This window comes from Microcaecilia unicolor, chromosome 1 (genome assembly GCF_901765095.1).
Source record: "Microcaecilia unicolor chromosome 1, aMicUni1.1, whole genome shotgun sequence".
Lineage (NCBI taxonomy): Eukaryota > Metazoa > Chordata > Amphibia > Gymnophiona > Siphonopidae > Microcaecilia > Microcaecilia unicolor.
This window is the reverse complement of record NC_044031.1, coordinates 760,482,466-760,502,735: the sequence shown is the minus strand read 5'-3', so window position 1 is coordinate 760,502,735 and position 20,270 is coordinate 760,482,466. Positions and strand designations below refer to the sequence as shown.

Here is a 20,270-nt window from a genome sequence, read left to right as displayed (position 1 = left end):
AGTGTAGTGGACTCCCCCCTCCCCAACACCTTGATGGTTTTGTAGGACCCTCCCCCCCCCCCATCCCCTGCAACCCTTCCTGGCACCGGCACCCAAGCCCTCCCCTCCCCCCCCCCCCAATACTCTGAAGAGGCTGGAATGATGCCCAATTGATCCTTCCTCCGCACCACCCCCCATCTAAAATGGTGGTGCCTGACCTCCACACAGTGCATCCTGGGATGTACCACAAAAGGTCAATCTCCAAATGAAAGAATTTTTCCCTGCTGACGTCATCTCAGTCATGTGACTCCTGCTGGCTCTCTGAACACTGTCTTTCCCTACTGACCTGACCTCATTCAGCTTTTCTCTCTTTCTCTCTCTCTCTCTCACCACCTTACGTCTGGAACAATCTCCCACTGTCCCTCTCTCGTACCACCTCCTTTAAGCAGATCAAACTTGAACTCAAGACTTATTTCTGCAGGCTTTCGGAGTACAGGATACATGAGGTTTGACCTGAAAACTCTTGACGAATTAACCAATTTTCGTAAATCTCTGAAGACATATCTCTTCAACAAGGCCTACAAAGAGAACCCATAGCCTTACTAAACCACCTCACCAACCCAACCCAGTCTTGACAGCATACCTCCCATACTCATCTGCTTAACTCTTTTCTCTCTCCTTGACTTAACCTTTTCTACATCACAAATTGTACCTGATATCCTGCAATGACAATGCCATAACAGGACTCTGTAAGCCACATTGAGCCTGTAAATAGGTGGGAAAATGTGGGATACAAATGCAATAAATAAAGAAAGACTATCTTTTACCCTTCCTTGGGAGGAAAATGGTAAAGGATGTGAATGTTTGTACTTTCCTATCAAAATAATACCGTCCCTTTTCTTTTTTTTCCCCCTATATGTGTTGTAGTGAATATACTGCTTAGTTTAAGCGGTATAGAAAATGCTAATAAACTATTTGGTACTGTGGGCAGAAACTACCAAACAAGGGCGAAAATCTGTTATTGGGCAGACTGACCCCCACATGGTACATCCCAGGACGCACCATTATTATGGAAGGCGGCAGTGTGGAAGCAGGAGAGAGGGGGGGGAATCAGGAGGTTAAGGGTCAAGTAGACTACCAGGGATTGATTTTTGAAGTGTTAGGGGGTGGGAGGGTCAGGGGGTTTCTCGGGGGAGGAAAAAGAAGAAAAGGGCAGATATAAAATCTTCACAGACAGTATTGCAGAAGGTCAACCTAACCCTTCTACCCCTCCTCTGAGCTAACATTAAAGATCCTGCCTTGTGCTTAGATTTAAAATCTTCCAGACTCTTCTATGCATCGGGAGCTAAACAGCCAATAGCTTAATTAACATTCATTTTAATATTGTCTGCACTGGTGTCCTACATATGGATTTGTGTGGTTATTTTCCGCAGGACAAGCACAGTTCATAAAGCAAACAGGAAACCCTTACGTCAGTAGCACACAGTCTGAGAAAAGTAAAGGATGACACAAATGAACACCAGCCACAGGGAAAGTACAAAAGCACTTCTTTATTCCAAAGCACCAGCCTTAAGAACCAGACATAGTAACATAGTAAATGACGGCAGATAAAGACCTGTACGGTCCATCCAGTCTGCCCAACAAGATAAACTCATTTTACGTGGTATGTGATACTTTATTTGTATACCCGAGTTTGATTTGTCATTGACATTCTCAGGGCACAGACCGTAGAAGTCTGCTCAGCACTGTTCCTGTACTAAATGTTCTGAAGATTCTGGAATCCTGAAGAGTTACAAGATTCCGGAATCCCAATTAGTAGCAACATTCCATGTAGAACCCCAAAGAGTAACATAGTAACGTAGTAAATGACGGTAGATAATGACCTTATGGTCCATCCAGTCTGCCCAACAAGATAAACTCATAGGCTGTGTTTCAGTGGACACCGCCACCTGCTTCAGGGGTTACAAATAAGGCTACATAAAACATGGAAAGCATAAATAAATATATAGAGAGACACTATTAGCTGTGCACCCAGCACTGAGTGAACATCCGAAAATCACTTACAGACGGAGACCCAATATGGGCGAGATACTGAAGGCCCTCATACGTGATATACCTGAGGGGGGATATTCACCATGTGGAAAATGAGTGTATTGTAAGTTCTCTTTGTCCGCAAACGAACCTTTTTCGGAGACAGGAAGGTGGTAGAACTAGAGGACATGAATTGAGGTTGGAGGGGGGGGGGGCAGACTCAGGAGTAATGTCAGGAAGTATTTTTTCACGGAAAGGGTGGTAGATACGTGGCATGCCCTCCCACAGGAGGTGGTGGAGATGAAAACGGTGATGGAATTCAAACATGTGTGGGAATCCTGTTTAGAAGGAATGGATCTACGGAATCTTAGAGGAGATTGTGTGGCGACGCCGGTAATTGGAGAGTAAAACCAATGCTGGGTGGACTTCTATGGTCTGCGCCCTGATCGTGGCTGAATAGATATGGATGGGCTGGAGTGTAAATTTTAAGGGGCTTCGACGTTACCTTCAGAACTTTTAGTACAGGAACAGTGCTGGGTAGACTTCTACGGTCTCTGCCTTGAGACTGACAAGGACAAAAGAAACTCGGGTACACATTTAAGTATCACATACCATGTAAAATGAGTTTATCTTGTTGGGCAAACTGGATGGACCGTACAGGTCTTTATCTGCCGTCATTTACTATGTTACTATGTCCACCACTAATCTGCTCATTCCAGGAACCACTAAGAAGTTCTATCTTAGAAGCAGAACCACTTGCAATAGCCCACAAGTGGTTTATTGTATAACTAGTAAAAAAGGCCCGTTTCTGACACAAATGAAATGGGCGCTAGCAAGGGTTTCCTCGGAGTGTGTATGTTTGGGAGAGTGTATGTGAGAGTGACTGTGTGAGAGACAGAGTGAAAGTGTGAGTGTGTGTGTGTGAGAGAGAGAGAGTGAGTCTGGGTGTGAGTGTGTTTGTGAGAGAGTGTGTGTGTGAGAATGAGAGTGTGTGCAAGTGTGTATGTGAGACAGTGTGAGAGAGAGTGTGTGTGTGTGTGTGTGCGAGAGAGAGAGTGTGTGTGAGACACAGATTCTCTGTGAGAGTGAGTGTATGAGACCAAGCGAGTGTGTGAGTGACTGTGTGGCACATAGAGAGTGAATGTGATACAGTGTGAGACAGAGTTGTGTGAGAGTGAGAGTCAGAAAGACATTGTATATGAGAGAGTGTGAGCCCTGCCCTCCCAATCCATGCCCATCTGTCCCCTGCCCCCTCCATTCATCCTTTTCCAGCAATTCTCCTCTCTCCCTGAGCCCTGCCCTCCCAATCCATGCCCATCCATGCTCCTCTGTCCCCCTGCCCCTCCATTCATCCGTATTCAGCAATTCCCCTCTCTCCCTGAGCCCTGCCCTGCAATCCATATCCATCCATGCCCATCTGTCCCCTCCATTCATCCCTATCCAGCAATTCCCCTCTCTCCCTGAAGCCCTGCCCTCCCAATCCATGCCCATCCATGCTCCTCTGTCCCCTGCCCCCTCCATTCATCCCTTTCCAGCAATTCCCCTCTCTCCCTGAGCCTGCCCTCCCAATCCATGCCCATCCATGCTCCTCTGTCACCTGCCCCCTCCATTCATCCCTATTCAGCAATTCCCCTCTCTCCCTGAGCCCTGCCCTCCCAATCCATGCCCATCCATGCTCCTCTGTCCCCTGCCCCTCCATTCTTCCCTTTCCAGCAATTTCCCTCTCTCCCTGAGCCCTGCCCTCCCAATCCATGCCCATCCATGCTCCTCTGTCCCCTGCCCCCTCCATTCATCCGTATTCAGCAATTCCCCTCTCTCCCTGAGCCCTGCCCTGCCCTGCAATCCATATCCATCCATGCCCATCTGTCCCCTCCATTCATCCCTATCCAGCAATTCCCCTCTCTCCCTGAGCCCTGCCCTCCCAATCCATGCCCATCCATGCTCCTCTGTCCCCTGCCCCCTCCATTCATCCCTTTCCAGCAATTCCCCTCTCTCCCTGAGGGCTGCCCTCCCAATCCATGCCCATCCATGCTCCTCTGTCCCCTGCCCCCTCCATTCTTCCTTTTCCTGCAATTCCCCTCTCTTCCTTCCATGACCCCCCCTCGCATCCATGCTCCTCTCTCTCCCATGTCCCAGCCTGGCCCGCCCTCTTCTTCCCTCCCCCCCCTTTCGCATCCATGCTGTCGTTTTTCCCCTGCCCTCCTGCTCCCATTGTTCAACTTTACTGCCCACCCTCTTCTCTCCCCCCAACATCCCTTTTCTTTTGTTTTTCTTTTTAAATTTACCTCCGTGGTGGCGGTTCTGGCAGCGCAGCGTCAGGGAAGGAGGCGGCGCTCCCCGACGTCTAGCCTTCCCTTCGTTTTGTTCCGCCTTCTTCTGACGTCATCCTTGATGTCAGAAGAAGGCGGAACACAGCGAAGGGAAGGCTAGAGACGTCGGGAGCGCCGCCTCCTTCCCTGACGCTGCGCTGCCGGAACCGCCACCACGGAGGTAAATCTAATATACTAAAATGCACCGTGCGTGGGTGCGATCAGTTTGTTTGTTTTTTTTTCTGGCCTCGCGATCCGTTTTCTTTTCCACGCCCTCGACGTCATGACGTTTGACGCAAGGGCGGGGCAGAGACGGCTGGGTGGCTTCACACCACGAATCCACGAACCCTTCAGGAAGTGTTTGAGTGACTTCAGAACGTTGTCTTCAGAACGTTCATGGTGCGTTTTATTATATTAGATGTGTCCTTGACACCTGTATTAAATTGGTCAAACGAGAAGAAAGTTGAAATTGTGAGTGGCTGAGCATATCGGCAATATTAAAAATTTGAGAATGAAGGCACCTTTGGTGGCCCATTGGGCATCCAAGGGCCATTTGATCAATGAATTATGTTTTGTGGTACTATCACAGGTGGTTCTGCAGCGTAGTGGTGATGTTGGTAATGCCTTGTTGAATTTGGAACAAAGATTTATCTTTCAGTGGATCACAGTGACTCCTGGGGGGGATTCAATTTGGAGGTGGAATGGTGATTTAACTACTTTAATGATAATCGTTATTGTAAACATTGAGATACGGGTTCTATTTAAATCTGAAAATAGATTATAAGGGCATTTCCACCTGAGTGGCAGATGGTTTGGAAGGTGTCCCCGCAATAAACAGCCTTATATTCATGTTTGTTCTTTACATTTGAGATTAAGTTTAGGGTCATTCCATGCCAAGTGGTCTAAACCTTCCCACCATCATGTTCTCCAATTTTTGTTCAAATTTTATCTGTTGCGCGAGTCAAGTGTTAAACGAAGTTTCCCAAAATTTGAGGTCTCTAACTGCAATAGTTGCAGATCTAGACCCCTTTTCTGAAAGGTTGTCAGTCCATGAGCGCGCGACATTTACCAAAATGCCATTTTTGGGGTCTAATAAAATCCAAACACATTTATAAGAGTGGCTAAAAAATTCAAATCCTGTACAGTTTTTGATGCTAATTCCGATGAAATACATTTTAACATTATGGATGCAAAATCCAGTCAAACAAGTTGACTCAAAGTGTGCATCAAAATTGGTCGCGACTCATCGGAACATATTTGGACTAATATTCAGACCGCAACAACTTCCATGCAAACAAAGATACGGACTTGAAATTTTGAACAAGCATTATGCTTGTGCTGGACATAATACTGCCAGATTTGCAACTAACCAGCATCTATAACCGCCCTGAAGGATCTCTTCAAAGTTGGCACTGTCAGCGCAAATGGTAAAATATACCAAAGTTCAAAGCCAATTATTAAAAAAGAGTCTGCCTGAATCAGCTTGTGAACAGTATCATCTGAAAGAGAAAATTGTGCTCTACAACACTGATATGTTTTTGTTTTGCAATGCCACCATTAAGTAGCCATTTACTCAGGTCAAAGTATGTTATATTTAGTACGCTTGATGCGCTAATTTTTCTTCATTTCTAGGAAATTGAGTCTTAATAGTCGCTTAAAAGTATTGATATAATTAATTATTTATTTATTCATTCGTATTTTATTCGTTGATTGTCCAGTCGTTTATTGTGCGCTGTTATCAGTTTGGTTGTGCCATCTCAGGTGAATATTCCAGCTTAATAAATTAGTGATGCTGAACAAATAGATAAAGTCACAAATCGTCAGCCTGGGCAGTATGTTGCTTGCATTTATGGTGGATTGGAAATGTTTGTGAAACGTCAGTTGAACAGAAAGATGCTTTCATAAGCTTTATGCATCCTCGTGGTCCTGCTACTTCATTTTATTGGCCGGTAAGACGCAATACTTGCTGGATTCCAGAACAACTTATCATTGCTGTTATTCCAGCTCCATCAGTGACATCATCTGGTCGGCAATATAGTTTCCCTGAAACTGTTTCTCTTGCAGATCAATTATGCTTTCAGAATGATGAAGTAACTGAAGAAGGCAGGCTTGGGAACCTGCAGTGAAGTAACTGAAGATACCCACCCGTGGCTGTTACTGCATGGCTATCAGGCATGGCCCCTATGGCGATGGGGATGCTGGTTTCAATGTGATAACCAGTAATGGCTCAGCCATCATGGACCAACACAATACATCGCGCACACAAAATATAACATACTTTGACCTGAGTAAATGGCTACTTAATGGTGGCATTGCAAAACAAAAACATATCAGTGTTGTAGAGCACAATTTTCTCTTTCAGATGATATTGTTCACAAGCTGATTCAGGCAGACTTTTTTAATAATTGGCTTTGAACTTTGGTACATTTTACCATTTGCGCTGACAGTGCCAACTTTGAAGAGATCCTGCAGGGCGGTTATAGATGCTGGTTAGTTGCAAATCTGGCAGTATTATGTCCAGCACAAGCATAATGCTTGTTCAAAATTTCAAGTCTGTATTTTTGTTTGCATGGAAGTTGTTGCGGTCTGAATATTAGTCCAAATATGTTCCGATGAGTCGCGACCAATTTTGATGGACTTTGAGTCAACTTGTTTGACTGGATTTTGCATCCATAATGTTAAAATGTATTTCATCGGAATTAGCATCAAAAACTGTACAGGATTTGAATTTTTTAGCCATTCTTATAAATGTGTTTGGATTTTATTAGACCCCAAAAATGGCATTTTGGTAAATGTCGCGTGCTCGTGGACTGACAACCTTTCAGAAAAGGGGGTCTAGATCTGCAACTATTGCAGTTAGAGACCTCAAATTTTGGGAAACTTCGTTTAACACCTGACTCGCGCAACAGATAAAATTTGAACAAAATTGGAGAACATGATGGTGGGAACCTTTTTTAATTTTAGACCACTTGGCATGGAATGACCCTTTAATAGATTTGGGTAAGAGGTATTGGTTAGGATTATGAACTACGAAATGCGGTCTCACATCGAGGAGCAGTCGAGCATTTGAATCTTGTGCTTATCAGCCTGACCGGTGATCACTTTCGTTGCTGTCAATGACTGACCTGTTGTAACGGATAATCTTGATTTGGAACGAGTCGGACAACGTATGTAATGCCATCAGCATGTTGCTGTTTTTCGTTTTTGAGAGAGTGACATTGGTTTGATAACGAGACATTATTATATCCAGGAGTTCTGTATAACAGCTATACGCTCTTGGTTATAGAAGAAAGACAGCAAGAGCGGAGCTGGATTTATCTTCTTCCTGATGGGTGAACCTTTCTGGAATATAAGTTAACGAACTGTATATCACGTTTGACAATATTCAATGCAACAGTGTGACCACTATGTCAGGGTGTTAGTAGTATGTATGAATGTGAGTTGTGAGTGTGAAGTGTAATAGGAGTGATATTATTTTTATATTATTTTCATATAATAAATATTTTTGATACAGTTTAAAGATATCTGGAGTATCTTTGCTTGAATTCTGGAATGCGTTGCCGCGGAACCTAAAAACAACTTATGAACAAACCAACTTCCGAAGTCTATTGAAGACCCATCTCTTTAACAAGGCATACAAGGATCAACAAATATGAACTCCTGTACACATACCCAGAACTGCCCTTACAATATCTCACTGCCAAACCACTATCATGTTTTTTTCACTATTACTAAATGCACATTTTCTATATAATTCTTATACAATTCTTAAATATGTCTTACTATGATTGCTTGCTAATGTACTATCATGTTCTACCATTCATGTTACCCAAAATCCTTCTGTTATACTAAATGTATACTTTCTCATGTATTCTCACTATTCATGATGTATTGTAAGCCACATTGAGCCTGCAAAGAGGTGGGATAATGTGGGATACAAATGCAACAAACAAATAAATAAAATATATATAGACATATATATATATATATATATATATATATATATATATACAGTGGGGGAAATAAGTATTTGATCCCTTGCTGATTTTGTAAGTTTGCCCACTGACAAAGACATGAGCAGCCCATAATTGAAGGGTAGGTTATTGGTAACAGTGAGAGATAGCACATCACAAATTAAATCCGGAAAATCACATTGTGGAAAGTATATGAATTTATTTGCATTCTGCAGAGGGAAATAAGTATTTGATCCCCCACCAACCAGTAAGAGATCTGGCCCCTACAGACCAGGTAGATGCTCCAAATCAACTCGTTACCTGCATGACAGACAGCTGTCGGCAATGGTCACCTGTATGAAAGACACCTGTCCACAGACTCAGTGAATCAGTCAGACTCTAACCTCTACAAAATGGCCAAGAGCAAGGAGCTGTCTAAGGATGTCAGGGACAAGATCATACACCTGCACAAGGCTGGAATGGGCTACAAAACCATCAGTAAGACGCTGGGCGAGAAGGAGACAACTGTTGGTGCCATAGTAAGAAAATGGAAGAAGTACAAAATGACTGCAATCGACAAAGATCTGGGGCTCCACGCAAAATCTCACCTCGTGGGGTATCCTTGATCATGAGGAAGGTTAGAAATCAGCCTACAACTACAAGGGGGGAACTTGTCAATGATCTCAAGGCAGCTGGGACCACTGTCACCACGAAAACACATTGGTAACACATTACGACATAACGGATTGCAATCCTGCAGTGCCCGCAAGGTCCCCCCTGCTCCGGAAGGCACATGTGACGGCCCGTCTGAAGTTTGCCAGTGAACACCTGGATGATGCCGAGAGTGATTGGGAGAAGGTGCTGTGGTCAGATGAGACAAAAATTGAGCTCTTTGGCATGAACTCAACTCGCCGTGTTGGAGGAAGAGAAATGCTGCCTATGACCCAAAGAACACCGTCCCCACTGTCAAGCATGGAGGTGGAAATGTTATGTTTTGGGGGTGTTTCTCTGCTAAGGGCACAGGACCTACTTCACCGCATCAATGGGAGAATGGATGGGGCCATGTACCGTACAATTCTGAGTGACAACCTCCTTCCCTCCGCCAGGGCCTTAAAAATGGGTCGTGGCTGGGTCTTCCAGCACGACAATGACCCAAAACATACAGCCAAGGCAACAAAGGAGTGGCTCAGGAAGAAGCACATTAGGGTCATGGAGTGGCCTAGCCAGTCACCAGACCTTAATCCCATTGAAAACTTATGGAGGGAGCTGAAGCTGCGAGTTGCCAAGCGACAGCCCAGAACTCTTAATGATTTAGAGATGATCTGCAAAGAGGAGTGGACCAAAATTCCTCCTGACATGTGTGCAAACCTCATCATCAACTACAGAAGACGTCTGACCGCTGTGCTTGCCAACAAGGGTTTTGCCACCAAGTATTAGGTCTTGTTTGCCAGAGGGATTAAATACTTATTTCCCTCTGCAGAATGCAAATAAATTCATATACTTTCCACAATGTGATTTTCCGGATTTAATTTGTGATGTGCTATCTCTCACTGTTACCAATAACCTACCCTTCAATTATGGGCTGCTCATGTCTTTGTCAGTGGGCAAACTTACAAAATCAGCAAGGGATCAAATACTTATTTCCCCCACTGTATATATAGAAAGCAAATACAAGTCCAAGCTAAAAAAAAAATTCCATGTAATACAACCTGAAACTGAACATGGCCAAGACTGAGCTTATTGTCTTCCCACCCAAACCCACTTCTCCTCTCCCTCCACTCTCTATCTCAGTTGATAATACCCTCATCCTCCCCGTCTCATCTGCCCACAACCTCGGAGTCATCTTCAACTCCTCCCTCGCCTTCTCTGCGCATATCCAGCAGATAGCCAAGACCTGTCGCTTCTTTCTCTATAACATCAGCAAAATTCGCCCTTTCCTCTCTGAGCACACCACCCGAACTCTCATCCACTCTCTCATTACCTCTCGCTTTGACTACTGCAACCTACTCCTCACTGGCCTCCCACTTAACCATCTATCCCCCCTTCAATCCATTCAGAACTCTGCTGCACGTCTTATCTTCCGCCTAGACCGATATGCTCATATCACCCCTCTCCTCAAGTCACTTCACTGGCTTCCCATCAGGTACCGCATACAGTTCAAGCTTCTCCTACTAACCTACAAATGCACTCAATCTGCAGCCCCTCCCTACCTCTCTACCCTCATCTCCCCCTACATTCCTACCTGTAACCTCCGCTCTCAAGACAAATCCCTCCTTTCAGTACCCTTCTTCACCACCGCCAACTCCAGGCTCTGCCCTTTCTGCCTCGCCTCACCCCATGCTTGGAATAAACTCCCTGTGACCATTCGCCAGGCCCCCTCCCTGCCCATCTTCAAATCCTTACTCAAAGCCCATCTCTTCAATGTCGCCTTTGGCACCTAACCACTATACCTCTATTCAGGAAATCTAGACTGCCCCAACTTGACATTTTGTCCTTTAGATTGTAAGCTCCTTTGAGCAGGGACTGTCCTTCTTTGTTAAACTGTACAGCGCTGCGTAACTCTAGTAGCACTCTAGAAATGTTAAGTAGTAGTAGTAGTAGTAACTTAAAACCTCCATTTTATAAGTGATCCATTAAACTGACTAATCCATATACATACACAAATGTACTGATACGTTAAGCGACAAACAAAAGTAATAGAACATATTAAAAATAGATAATATACATATGCTAAAATATTTATAAAACATGCATATACATATATATCTTTATACAACAAATGAGCCACCATAGAGCCTAGAGTGATCATAGTGTAATACAACACACATACCTCTTAATCGTTCTCCCAGGGTACAAAAACTAATGCAAAGAGCAAAAGCAGAACGTGTCTGCGTTGTAGACTAAACAAAAGAGAGAGCAGAGAGCTATGTTGTAACAACTATGCAAGTGAAAAAAACAATCAGCAAAAGCCACAAGGTATGCTCACATCAATCACAAAATTGTCAGAAAAAGATAAATGGCTGAGATAACAAAACCAGCCTCAAAATGCCATAAAAAAATGTAAAATACTGAAGCCAGACAATGCATAATTGCCGGTTATTTTCGCTTCAAAACTGTACAAAGACCCGATAACTGGTCATTCTCCTGTCAAAACCAGTTAACTAAAAAAAAAACTGGTCAACTTTAAAAGACACATAGAGCACTAACATTACAATAAAAGATCTTAAGAAGAATACAAAATGAGAGGTCCTTACCAAAGTGAAGTGCTTCTAAAATCCAGGATACAGAGGCACCGCTCGCAATATACAAGCAAGCAGGCTGCCATACGATCGCCATATTTAAATACATTATGCATCAGATCAGTGGGTCCCAAACCTGGTTCTGGAGGCACCCCAGTCAGTCAGTTTTTTAGGATACCCACAATAAATATTAATTCATTCATTCATGCCTGAGCTGTATAAGCAGGCAGAACTGTTTTCAACAAAAGCTGGAATACATTGTCCTCAAGAGAGTGACATCCAGCATTTTGCATAATCAGTCTTGACACAGAGGAAAAGACTTTTACTTGGTCAAAGGCTAAGCCTATTAACCCTTTATTGAGAAGAGAAAATTTCAGAAATCTTCAAAGGTTAACAGCACACATGATAAATATAAGAGGACTGGTATAATTTGTATTTAGATGTGAGCATAGGTTGTTTAGACAGCAAGGGTGGTTATGGCAATTATCTTTTCTCAACATGTAAAATGATTGTATTATGTAAGTAACTGTGGATTTTATTCAGAGTATAATTTTGACATGTGAATAAAGAATATTTCAGTGAGCAATTACTTAGTAAAGATGTATTAGTCATGATGAATATTCATGAGATATTTGCATGCAAATCTCTCATGAATATTCATTGTGGCTATCCCAAAAATCTAACTGGCTGGGAAGCCTCCAGGATCATGTTTGTGAACCACTGCATGAGACAGTCATGCGTATATAAAAGTGACGTCACAGATGCATATTAAAATAAAAAAAGACACCAAGTTCTGGAACATCTGTTTTGTTTGGCTTCAGTATTTTACATTTTTTATTTTTATTTTTTGTTACATTTGTATCCCGCGTTTTCCCACTCATGGCAGGCTCAATGTGGCTTACATATTATATACGGGTACTTATTTGTACCTGGGGCAATGGAGGGTTAAGTGACTTGCCCAGAGTCACAAGCAATGGCGTAGCCAAGGGTGGGCCCAGGTGGGCCCAGGCCCACCCAGTAGCAGCACACCTGTGATGTGGCTGGCAGAGATCCCCAAGCCCCACCAGCCGTAAACTGTCAACAACTGTACCTCCTGCATACCTTGTAAATAGCAGATCTTCACCTACAGCGAGCAGCAACTGATACATACTGCTCGCACCAGCCCCAGAGCCTTCCCTCTGATGTATTTCCGCCTAAGCGTAAACAGGAAGTTGCATCAGAGGGAAGGCTGTGGGGCCAACATGAGCAGTATGTATTAGTTGCTGCTTGCTGCCAGTGAAAATCGGCTATTTAAAAAGGTATGTGGGGGAGGGGGTTGTTAGAGAGTCCATATGGCATGCAGGTGAGAGAGGGAGAGATCAAACTTGTAGGACAGGGTAGAATGTTTCTGCCCACCCATCTTGGGCCCAGGCCCACCCAAAATTGGGTGTCTGGCTACGCCCCTGGTCACAAGCAGCTGCCTGTGCCTGAAGTGGGAATTGAACCCAGTTCCCCAGGACCAAAGTCCACCACCCTAACCTCTAGGCCACTCCTACACTACATTATGGCACTTCGAGCCCAGTTTTATCACAGCCATTTATTTTTTTTCTGACAATTTTGTGGTTGATGTGAGCATACCTTATGGCTTTTGTTGATGTTTGTTTTTTCACTTCCATAGTTGTTACAACATAGTTCTATGCTCGGTCTTTTGTTTAGACTACAGCGCAGACCATAAGAACATAAGAGTAGCCATACTGGGTCAATGTAGCCCAGTATCCTGTTTTCCTGTGTGTGTATGTATATGTGTGTGTGTATGTATATATATAGATATATATATATATATATATATATATACACACATTCTATATTTTACACAGCCTTATTTGTAACCCCTGAAGCATGTGTCGGGTTCCTAAGCCTGGTGCTTTGGAATAAAGAAGTGCTTTGTACCTTCCCTGTGGCTGGTGATCATGCGCATCAGACTCTACTTTCCCTGGACTATTTTCTGCAGGAAACACCTCTCTGCATTGCAAAGCCATAAATAGCCCACAGATGTCAAGCAAACCCCATGCCAATCCCTGTGCAAGCTTTCTGCATTAGCCCCTGAGTCTGGGGACACAATACAGCTCTCCCTGGGGCCAACGCTCAAAACCAATGCCAGAAAAAAAGGGAAAAGCGCTTGATTTCTGCGCACGTTATACAGTGCCAAATACTCAAAGATGGCTGCAAACTGCATTCAAATGTATTTAAATGGATGCCGAGGTCAGTAGGTACTCCCTCCCAAAGCGCAGAAAGACATGCTGCACTGCGCAGAAGCAAATGATGGCCTGCAACGCCAAAACCTTACTGCCAGAAGTCACATAGAAAGTTTTGAGGCCAGGATTTCTTGACAAAGTCTCGCACTACACTGCCGGTTTTGACTTGTTTCACAAGCCAAAAGGAAGCCCGTGGAACTCTGAATTGCAGACAGTGAGAAAAAAACGTATGTGCAAGTCTGATCAAAACTGAAAGTTAAAGCACACACCTGCACCTGTTTTTCTGCGCTTAAATGTTTACACTTTAAATTTTTGAAAGACACTTAGAGGCATATTTTCAAAGCACTTAGCCTTCCAAAGTTCCATAGAAACCTATGGAACTTTGGAAGTTTAAGTGCTTTGAAAATATGCCTCATAGGGGTCCTGGCCTGCAGTAATGTAGACGTGCCTTTAGGGTACGCGCAGAATCATTTTTCAGTGCACCTGCAAAAAAAATGCCTTTTGTAAAATTTTTGCTCAAAATGGACACGCAGCAAAATGAAAATTATCACGCATCCATTTTGGGTCTGAGACCTTACCGTTAGCCAGCATCACAAATTTCTTGTGCATAAACTTTTTGTGATGCCGATACTTATGAGCAAAATAATGTTCTAGTGCATGCACAGATACAATTTCTTTATAGCTCAGACCTGTGCGTAGAACTGTCACCTCCCTTTTTATCTAATGAAGTTCCAGGTACTGTTAATGACACTTTTTTTTTCTTTTTGTTGTGAGCATAAATCTTCACATAAGCTCTGGAATTCGTTGCCAGAGAATGTGGTAAAGGCGGTTAGCTTAGCAGAGTTTTAAAAAGGTTTGGCCAGCTTCCTAAAGGAAAAGTCCATAGACTGTTATTAAATGGACTTGGAGAAAATCCACTATTTCTTTCTGGGATAAGCAGTATAAAATGTTTTGTACTTTTTGGGACCTTACCAGGTATTTATGATCTGGATTGTGCACTGTTGGAAACAGGATGCTGGGCTTGATGGACCTTCGCTCTTTCACAGTATGGCAATACTTACGTACTTAAGAACTAAGCGTTCTATGCCTTCACAGACCTGGTGTTCAAGTTCTTGCATTGTACTCACCTTAATGTCTTCAGCCCCACTGCAGAGGTGTGCGCCGAAAAACTAATAGCCCGATTACCATTCATTTTAAGATGCAGTGCACTAGTGTTTAATGCAAGGTTTTGTGAAGGGTTAATGTCCACACAAAATAAATCGGAGAAAATATTTCTTCACTCACCATTAAACTCTGGAATTCGTTGCCACAGAATGCGGTAAAAGCAGTTACCTTAGCGGGTTTAAAAAAAAGGTTTGGATATCTTCCTAAAAGAAAAGTCCATAAACCATTATTAAGATGGACTTGGGAAAATCCACTGCTTATTTCTGGGATATATACCCCACGTGTACCTTTTCTGTCAGAAAATCTGAGTAACAATTCTCTATTTACCCCTTCTACATCACCCATGATTCCACAGAGCTTTATCCTACCCCTATATGTCTGCAAGCTGAGAGGCCTAACCTGTGTAACCAGTCCTACTACTACTACTACTTCTTAACATTTCTAGAGCGCTACTAGGGTTACGCAGCGCTGTACAAATTAACAAATAAGGACAGTCCCTGCTCAGAAGAGCTTACAATCTAAAGGACGAAATGTCAAGTTGGGGTAGATGAGATTTCCTGAGAAGAGATGTAGTGATTAGGTGCCGAAGGCGACATTGAAGAGGTGGGCTTTGAGCAATGATTTGAAGATGGGTAGGGAGGGGGCCTGGCGTATGGGCTCAGGGAGTTTGTTCCACGCATGGAGTGAGGCAAGGCAGAAAGGGCGGAGCCTGGAGTTGGCGGTGGTGGAGAAGGGTACTGAAAGGAGGGATTTGTCTTGAGAGCGGAGGTTACGGGTAGGGACGTAAGGGGAGATGAGGGTAGAGAGGTAGGGAGGGGCCGCAGATCGAGTGCATTTGTAGGTGAGTAAGAGAAGCTTGAACTGTATGCGGTATCTGATTGGGAGCCAGTGAAGTGACTTGAGGAGAGGGGTGATACGAGTATATCGGTTTAGGCGGAAGATAAGATGTGCGGCAGAGTTCTGGATGGACTGAAGGGGGAGTAGATGGCTACATGGGAGGCCGGTCAGGAGTAGGTTGCAGTAGTCAAGGCGAGAGGTAATGAGAGAGTGGATGAGAGTTCGGGTGGTGTGCTCGGAGAGGAAGGGGCGAATTTTGCTGATGTTATAGAGGAAGAAGCGACAGGTCTTGGCTATCTGCTGGATGTGCGCAGAAAAGGAGAGGGAGGAGTCGAAGATAACACCGAGGTTGCGGGCAGATGAGACGGGGACGATGAGGGTGTTCTCAACTGAGATAGAGAGTGAAGGGAGAGGGGAAGTGGGTTTGGGTGGGAAGACAATAAGTTCAGTCTTAGACATATTCAGTTTCAGGTGGCAGTTGGACATCCAGGCAGCAATGTCGGATAAGCAGGCCGAGACTTTGGCCTGGATATCCGCAGTGATTTCTGGTGTGGAGAGATAAAGCTGGGTGTTGTCGGCATAAAGATGATAGTGGAAACCATGAGAAGAAATCAGGGAGCCTAAGGAAGAGGTGTAGATTGAAAAAAGAAGGGGCCCAAGGACAGATCCCTGAGGAACTCCAACAGAGAGCGGGATAGGGGAGGAGGACGAACCATTAGAGTATACTCTGAAGGTACGATGGGAGAGATAAGAGGAGAGGACAGAGCCCTGGAACCCAAGGGAGGACAGTGTGTCGAGAAGTAGGTTGTGATTGACAAAAAGCGGCGGAAAGGTCGAGGAGGATGAGGATGGAGTAGTGACCTTTGGATTTGGCGAGGAATAGGTCATTGCAGACTTTAGATAGTGCCGTTTCTGTTGAGTGTAGGGGGCGAAAGCCGGATTGGAGCGGATCGAGGATGGCACTTCATCCCCTTTATTGTGCTGGTTATCCCTCACTACACATGTTCCAATCTAACCAGACAATACAGAACAGTACAGTACAATAATGCAGATGCACCACAAATCTATCCACAGGTCTTATGTAAATCTCTAATTTTCAATCCTTTCCTATTAATTCCAGACCGTTATTTTTTGTTGTTTTGTTTTTTTATTTTGCTGTTACACACTAAACAGAAGATTTCAATGCACTGTCCACAATGATGCCCAAATCTATTTCCCAGGCAGGAAGGGGGGCTCCAACTAGGAAACCCACGCACCTATCATTAGGATTATTCTTCCTTATAGACATGTTACTTTGCATTTGTAAATGGCAAATGAAACAGGCACCCAGTCTCACATGCTTCTCCAGCAAATATTCACCATCTGCTCAAGCTTTAACAACCTCCAATAATTTTTATTTGTTAACCTGATCACGTCACTCACTGTTGTCGTTTCCAAATCTTTTATAAACATTTTAATAAGAACCAGTCACAGCACAGCTCCCTGAGGCAACATCAGCCCAGTTCCCAAATCCACAATAAGGCACTGCACTACCATCTCTCATAACTTTTTTCATTTCCACAGCCCGTTTCCCGTTCGGGACTTTACCAAACGTTTTCTGAAAGCCCAGGTACACTCATCTTCACAAAGGATGTAGTACATATTGTTAAGGGAAACCCACCACTAATTACAACCATGTTGGCTCCGGTCGTCACTAATCCTCCATGTCCAGCTAGTGTTACTAACATGCTTTGGTTCCCAAACCTGATCCTGGAGACACCTCAGCCAGTCAGGTTTTCAGAATATCCACAATGAATATTCATGAGAGTGATTTGCATGTACCAGGGGCATAGCCAGACTTTGGCGGGAGGGGGGTCCAGAGCCCGAGGTGGGGGGGGGGGCACATTTTAGCCTCCCCCGGCACCGCCGACTCCCGACCCCCATCCTGATGTGCAGGACTCACAGAAACACAATCCAGATCAGCAACGCACTGGAGACCGGCGCTGAAGAGGACTTCGGCTGGCGGGGGTTGGGGACCCCTGCCAGCAAGGGTACCTGACAGCGGGGGAGGGTTGGCGGCGGTGAAGGCAAGGGGGACAGGGTTAAATCCAGTGGCGTACCAAGGGGGGCGGTGGGGGCGGTTACTTCCTGTTCCGGGGCAAAGGGAGCTGCAGCGAATGAGCGAAGTTCGCAAAGTCAGAGCCCACAGGCGCACACGCGTGCCGCGGCACCCCCCCCCCCAGCGGCGTGCACCCGGGGGGGGGTCATTCTGCCAGGGAGGGGGGACGGTGTCATTTCGCAGGCGGGGGGGGGGCGCGCTGCACCCGGGGGGGGCATCGGTGATCCGCCCCAGGTGCCATCCACGCTAGGAATGCCACTGGCTAAATCTGCAGGAGCCCACCTAGCTACGCACCCTGGTATATACCGCCTCCACTGCATGCAAATCTCTGCCATGAATATTCATTGTGGACACCTTGAAAACCTGAGTGGCTGGGGTGCCTCTGCCTCCAGGAGGACCAGGTTTGGGAAGCACTGCCCTACACCTTAGCGCACGTCCCACGGCTCTGCCATAACGGGCTCTTGATGGGGCTCCTTCATCGCACGTAAAACGACCCCGTTCCCTCCCTGCATTAAGCGGTGACTCCACTTCACCGCAGGCAGGGAAGCAAACGGCAGACCGCACCCCGGCCAGCAGCAAGAAGAAACGCATGACGAACGCCAGCGCACCTGCCTCCGCCGCCACTTACGTGTGTCATCCCCGGACACCAGCTCATCCTCCTCCTCCATCCTCGCTGCGGCCGCCTCATACCCGGCGCGCTGGTTCCGGCACGCGCGGCGAGCAGGGCGTGGCGTGACAGTAGTGTGAGGGCGCGCGCGCGAGGGGGGCGGGCCTGACCGAGGAGGTTTAATAGACCGCCTGACGGTAAAGAAGGCGCGCGTCATGCAGGTAACAGAGAGAGGGGAGGAGGGCGTGTCCGTCGCGCAAGGCAGGTGGAGAGAGAGGGGGGGGGGGGGGAAAGGAAGGCGTGTCCGTCGCGCGAGGCAGGTGGAGAGGAAAAGAAAAGGAGGGCGTGTCCGTCGCGCGAGGCAGGTGGAGAGGAAAAAAAAAGGAGGGCGTATCCGTCGCGCGAGGCAGGTGGAGAGGGTAAAAAAAAAAGGAGGGCGTGGCCGTCGCGCCAAGCAGGTGGAGAGGAAAAGAAAAGGAGGGCGTGTCCGTCGCGCGAGGCAGGTGGAGAGGGTAAAAAAAAAAGGAGAGCGTGTCCGTCGCGCCAAGCAGGTGGAGAGGGTTAAAAAAGGAGGGCGTGTCCGTCGCGCGAAGCAGGTGGAGAGGGTTAAAAAAAAGGAGGGCGTGTCCGTCGCGCGAGGCAGGTGGAGAGGGTAAAAAAAAAAAAAAGGAGGGCGTGTCCGTCGCGCGAGGCAGGTGGAGAGGGTAAAAAAGGAGGGCGTGGCCGTCGCGCTGGAAGAAAGAAGGAGGATGGATGGGAGAAGCGTGTGTTGGGGCACCTGGTCCGATTCGGCCCCTTCTTCTGGTTCGTGGTTATTTTGTTGCCTCTGGCCCGTTCCTCAGCGGGAGATTGAGGTGGCTTGTGTGGTGCCAATGACTTGGAATCAAACGCAGGGACCAGTGTGGAGCCCATACTCTACCCTAGTACTAGGCATGGTATCTAGTTTTTTAATTTTATTTATTAGGATTTATATTTACAACCTTTTTTGAAGGAATTCACACAAGGCGCTGTAAATCAAGAATAAGTCAAACATAAGCAGCAGACAATTATAGCAGAAAAAATTATTCAAGTAACAATAAAAGTAATGCGTGGAAGAGCATTTCTGGTATGACATATGTCCGACTTTGGCTCAAAACGTATAGAATCCAAATAGCAAGGAGAGCCATTTTTTTAAAAAGCAAAACGTCTTTTGGGGGGGGGGGGGGGGGAGTGGCCTAGTGGTTAGTGCAGTGGACTTTGATCCTGGGGAACCGAGCTCAATTCCCACCTCAGGCACAGGCAGCTCCCTGTGACTCTGGGCAAGTCACTTAACCCTCCATTGCCTGCCGCATTGAGCCCGCCATGAGTGGGAAAAGTGCAGGGTACAAATGTAACAAAAAATATATATATATTGTTTGTAACAAGGTTCATTTCGCCTAAAAAGAGGTAATCAATAGAAATCAAACAAAATAAAACATGGAAAAGAAAATAAGATGATACCTTTTTTATTGGACATAACTTAATACATTTCTTGATTAGCTTTCGAAGGTTGCCCTTCTTCCTCAGATCGGAAATAAGCAAATGTGGAAGATGACAGAATATGTATTTTTTAAATAAAAATTGTTATTATAAAAGAATTTTTTATTATAACAGGGGGAAATGTGATGTGAGAAGTTTTTTTTTTTTTTTTTTAGAAATGTATCATTTAGAAATTGGGTTCTTGAAAAAAAAACTCCAGTGTATCATTTAAATACTTGTGATTCATAAAAATACTGTAAAATCTGTCATTATTGAGCCCCATTGGTTCTAAAATATCCATTTCAAAGATAAGGCTCTGTTC

At 45.2% G+C, this 20,270-nt stretch overlaps 1 protein-coding gene across 1 annotated transcript in view; it reads right to left on the bottom strand.

Annotated features, from left to right (window-relative positions):
- Window positions 1-18,586, bottom strand: part of ANKDD1A (ankyrin repeat and death domain containing 1A) — a 118,832-nt gene extending 100,246 nt beyond the window's left edge. Inside the window, exon 1 of the mRNA XM_030190448.1 lies at window positions 18,473-18,586. Coding sequence (XP_030046308.1) covers window positions 18,473-18,512 — 40 coding nt within the window. The 5' untranslated portion in view covers window positions 18,513-18,586. The remainder of the gene's footprint in view (window positions 1-18,472) is intronic.
- Window positions 18,587-20,270: the final 1,684 nt, after the last annotated feature.